The sequence below is a fragment of the Mus musculus genome, chromosome 16, assembly GCF_000001635.26.
Source record: "Mus musculus strain C57BL/6J chromosome 16, GRCm38.p6 C57BL/6J".
Classification (NCBI taxonomy): domain Eukaryota; kingdom Metazoa; phylum Chordata; class Mammalia; order Rodentia; family Muridae; genus Mus; species Mus musculus.
The window spans coordinates 89398768-89404022 of NC_000082.6; the positions used below are offsets into that span (position 1 = coordinate 89398768).

Genomic DNA, 5255 nt, shown 5'->3' on the forward strand with positions numbered 1-5255 from the left:
AAACAAACAAACCTTGCTGTGTAGTCATTAGAAAAGTGGGACAAACCTATTAGAATGTAGTGATGATCATCAGTGAGTTTTAGACACAAACAAGGGATCAGAAGAGGCTGAGCAAGAGACAGCCACTGATGAAGGTAGGAGGGGACACACAATACTGTCATCTGGCTCCATGTATATGTTTTGGAGGTTAGACCCACATAACAAATGAATAAAAATCAAAAACAAAAAAACAAGACTTGGTGGTACAAACTCATGCCCCTGGTACTGGAGAGAGAAGGAACCTATAGGTCAAGTCCAGATGAGTGAGATGGGCGTAGCCCTCCCAAAGAGCGAGTGGGATGTCACTAAAGCTTGTCTTCTTATCTCTACATGTAGCCAACATACATGCACATGTCACACACGTGTGCACACACACACACACACCATGAGGGGGGATAACATATTCCCCTTCGTTTTATACTTCTTTTCTATGTCCATATGACGGAGTCACCTATTACAACATTATAGTAAACTGGCATGGCAGAATTAGCCATGCCTTAGGAAAGATTTCAACTTTTCTCTGTAAAATATAATGTTAAGATCGGACATGGTGAGTACGTTTTAATGTGTTCATGTATACTGTTCACAAATAAAAACAGTAGAGGCTTTTATTGTAGATAAATATTTCTGAATGTGTTCTTGGATCTAGTACCATTGTGATGTGCGGTTTGCCCTTTATTGTACTAATATGGCATATCCTGGTTTTTTATTCAAGTGTAACAAATTCATCCTTCCATAACAGGGCAAATTCCACTGTTTGTGGAAAATGATTCTCATAAAACCATGCGGATTTCAGTTTACTAATATACTATAGAAGATTTCCACATGTGTGTGCATCAGAATTGCTAGCTACTTATTTTGTTTGCTTGTCAAACTCTGTCTTACTTTGGATGACAAAGAAACACAAACAAATATGGGAGTGTCCCTATTCTTCAATTTTGTGGAAATGTTAGAAATGGTTTTGATCTAAGCCTTTAAATAATTTATAAGGAAAAGTGATGGCTGAGTGCTGAGTCTAAATAAGATATCTGAATCACACACACACACACACACACACACACACACACACACACTTACATGTCAGGGAGCATCATCAGGAAATGAGATGATTATAGGATCCAGAAAATGGAAAGAATCACTACAAATACTGTTTCCTGTATATATCATATTGTACCTGGCTGATATCTCTTACCTGCTCTGGCTTTGAGACACACTATTGATAGTTACTATACATTGCTATTAAGGAATCCTCATATTGTAATACGTGATATTCCTCATGTTGTTTTATATTTCTGCATATTTTGTGTGATAATCTATTCTTGCTTTCTGTTGTTTATAACGGATACTCAGTTTCATTACAACCGATGTTCACTTATATTACAACATAGATTTCCCTTTTTTTTTTTTCATATATCCACTATTGATGGATTTTGTTGTGAACCGAGCCTTCCCTGAGCATCAAAGAGTCAAGTGCTGTCTTTTCACTCATTTAAGCACTGAGTGTTCGGGATTAGATGATCCTAACCGTGTTGACTGAAGCTGCGGTTACGAATGAACTGATCTTGGCTCTTTCTAGTTGTTCAACAGAGACCTGGAAAGGATAGAGGTAGGTTGTTAGGTTGTTTTGGAGCTCATCACAACTGTGATATTAGTCTTCATAGGTCCACAAGAACTTGGGCATTATTTTTCCTGGGTTTACAGTCCCCGTGATCCTTACTCTGTTACCTAGACTGTTTTCTGTTTATCCTTCACTTACAGAATCATGAAATCCCTAACTAGAAGTGACTGAGAAAGATTAACCAGCTAAGTGAGCTGTATTAACCAGCTAAGTAAATTAACTAGTCATCTGAGTAGGAAATCTTACTCAGCCTTACAAAGCCTGGACATCCAAACACTTGGATCACTAACATGACAACAAAACATGTAGGGGAGGCTTTTTTAGATCTTAATGCCCCTAAACGTTTAAGAAACTTGCCATATTGTGAAGAGCATTTTGTTTAAATTCCAACAATTGGTATAATTGGTCTAAACCCTTCTAGTAGTACCTAATTCCATGTCATGCCCAAAAAGGAAGATTTTAAAATATGCAAAACAATGAAGAGAGCTCAGTCTATGGTTAGAGACATATGTGAATACACACTAGTAACACAGAGGGGTCATATAAAAGAAGAATGGCCAGACAGTTGAAATGATCGCCTGCCTAGTGGAGGATACAGAGAAAACTTTCTCGATACAAAGAGATATTAAACTAGAATTAAATGTAAAAAGGAAGCTTCAAGGAGGTGAATGATCCAAATGTGAAGCATAGATATTTTAATGAATTAATAAAATGTAGAATTTTGGCTATTTTACTGAAAAATATTTTTCATACAATACTTTTATTATTTTTTTACCCTTCCTCAATTCTCCCAAACATCCTCCCTACCCTTCTACCTCCCCAACCTTCTGTTCTTTTTCTCTTGTTCTTTACAAAAACAAAGACCAAAAAAAAAAAAAAAAAAAAAAGAAAGAAACTTTAAAAAAATGCTCACAAAACCAGAAATGAAATACAAAAACAAAATCAAAAAAAAAAAACATGAAAGTTCAACAAAGACAAAGTAAAAATAAATCTACAAAAAATATAATCGAGTTCATTTTGGCCAACTACTCGAGGGTATGGGGCCTATCCTGAACTGTGCATAAATATATACAGTGAGACTCCACCGGAGAAAACCAATTCTTCCTTTTCTAGTGGTCATCAGTTTTAAATAGCTTCTTGGTTAAGGGTAGAAGCTTCTTGGTTAAACTAGGAACCTGTGTCCACTTCCTCCTCTCAGTCCTAGAACCAACCTGGTTTGACATAGCACAGGCCTGTGTGAGCTGCCACAGTCTCTGTCACTTCATATGTGCATCAATCCCATTGGGTCTGGAAGACACCGTTTCCTTGGTGTCATCCCCCACTTCAGGCTCTACGATTTTTGCCTCCTTTTCCACTTAGACCCCTGAGCCTTGAGTGGATAGAGACATCCCATTTATGCTGAGTGTTCCAATGTCTTTCAGTCTCTGCCCACTTCCAGCAGTTCTGTAGTAAAGACAAGAAAGGGGCCGATGTTCATGACTCTGGATGATCATGGGAGGTAAAGCTTCTGTATCCGGGCCCCTGGAGAAGCACAAATCAAACAGAAATAGAAAATGTGGATGCCTATAAGACTTAACTGTCTTCATCATAAACTCTTCCTTTTCATAAGCACCATTAACCACATGGACACATGGTAGCAAAGACAAATCACGCTTCATGATGAAAAAAGGCTTTCAAAGATAACCAATACGATTTTACTACCTGAAGTACACAGAGGAGGTAAAATGTGCCTTATTCTACATGGTCACTAGCACTAATGTATTTTTTTTCATTTTTCAGTATTTATATAGACAAAAATATCATGACATTAATGAGATCCGTATCTAGATACAGAACCCATTGCAGTCCAAATGCTCCCAGTACACATGGTAGGAAGGCTCTGTGGTGCTTTGCTGCTAATATTTTCTCAAATGACATAAGTGGAATTTTTTTTCAATTGGCAGCAAACTAACCTTTTCACGCTTGGAGGCTTCCAAGTTTCATACTTTTCCAGACAGTGTGTGCAACTTATAGAATCATCATTTCTCTTGAGACCCTTTTTGGTTGAAGTGGGATAAAACGAATTATAAGGTGATTGTGAACAGCTGATGGGGAAAAGAATAGAAATCAAAATCAAAGCTACCAAAAAAATTAAAAAGTCACAAAATGCCTATGGGAAAAGTCATCCTATTACTTTTCAAAACCTGGCTGGATGATGACTGACCCAATAGCTGGTCGCAAGCCGATTCTCCTAGGCTACCTCTAACTGAGTGGCCACACAAGACGGTAACAGGCAAACAACAATAAGCAGAAAGGAAGAGGTTCCCTACTCAGAAATGTAGATCAAGGCTCTCAGTAAGCTTCGTTTGCCTTCATCATCCTCCATCCTTGTTTTCATGCCTGGAACACCGGTCATGTTCCTCACCCCCTTTGAAACATGAACATAAAAGCAATAAAGCAACAGCAAGAACGAAGACCCCATTCCTTTCCAAGGACTTAGATGCTAGCATATTTCCTGCACTCTATGATGTCTTCTTTCACATATTTCAAAAATATTTGCTTTCAATTAATATATTTCAGGTATATAATAATTAAGGATAATAATGACATAAAACCACAGAGTTAATAGTGAATAAATTATTTTTATTCAGGAACTGGGATTTTTCCCACATTTGTGTATTCCAAATCTACATTTCTTCTGTGCTTGTGAAGACAGCTGTATCACAGGCTCAAAGAGACAGTTGTAAACAGTACACTCCAAAACCCAGTAAAATACATCCATCTTCCATGATGAACCAAACTCAGTAGTTTATCTCAGGAGCAAACACGCATTGTGAGATGTTTTCTACTGTCCAGCACAGAGTTGTCAGTCATTTCTTGGGCTTGAAGGGAATAGATGGGAAATCCAGTTCAACTTGCTCTTCCACTGCTTAGTCTCTGGGTAGAGAATTTATGGTACAGACTAGCAGCAAGAGGAATAGCATTTTCTGTAGCTACAGCAGCCAGAGCCATATCCACAGCCATACCTGGAGCCATATCCACAACCATAGCCTGAGCCATATCCACAGCCATATCCAGAGCCATATCCACAGCCATAGCCTGAGCCATATCCACAGCCATAGCTAGAGCCATATCCACAGCCATAGCCAGAGCCGTATCCACAGCCATAGCCAGAGCCATATCCACAGCCATAGCCAGAGCCGTATCCACAGCCATAGCCTGAGCCGTATCCACAGCCATAGCCAGAGCCGTATCCACAGCCATAGCCTGAGCCGTATCCACAGCCATAGCCATATCTTGAGCCGTATCCACAGCCTCCACAGGAGTTTCCGTAGTAGTTGCAGCACATGGTGGCAGGAGGTGAGGTTTCAGCTGAGAGCAGAAGAATATCTCAGAAGTGTGAATGTCAACCAGTCTGCCTGGACTTTTATACCCTACAGAGATTGATGGCTCATACCTCACATGGGCTCTGTTCTCTCATTTTGCAACCATGTGCCTGAAATGGATTCATTCTCCAAATATTTAGTTAGGAATTCACAATTTACTTACTACTACTCTAGGAACTTTAAAGGGCATTAAAGAAAATAATAATAATAATATATATTCTGAAAGGTGAAGC

At 38.9% G+C, this 5255-nt stretch overlaps 1 protein-coding gene across 1 annotated transcript; it reads right to left on the reverse strand.

Annotated features, from left to right (window-relative positions):
* Positions 1-4259: 4259 nt before the first annotated feature.
* Positions 4260-5007, reverse strand: Krtap21-1 (keratin associated protein 21-1). Its single transcript, NM_028621.3, has one exon. The coding sequence runs from the start codon at positions 4983-4985 to the stop codon at positions 4599-4601; it is 387 nt and encodes a 128-aa protein (NP_082897.2). The 5' UTR covers positions 4986-5007; the 3' UTR covers positions 4260-4598.
* Positions 5008-5255: the final 248 nt, after the last annotated feature.

Excerpts from the sequence above, each read along its gene's own strand:
- Krtap21-1 (NM_028621.3), bottom strand. The coding sequence starts at position 4,985 with ATGTGCTGCAACTACTACGGAAACTCCTGTGGAGGCTGTGGATACGGC.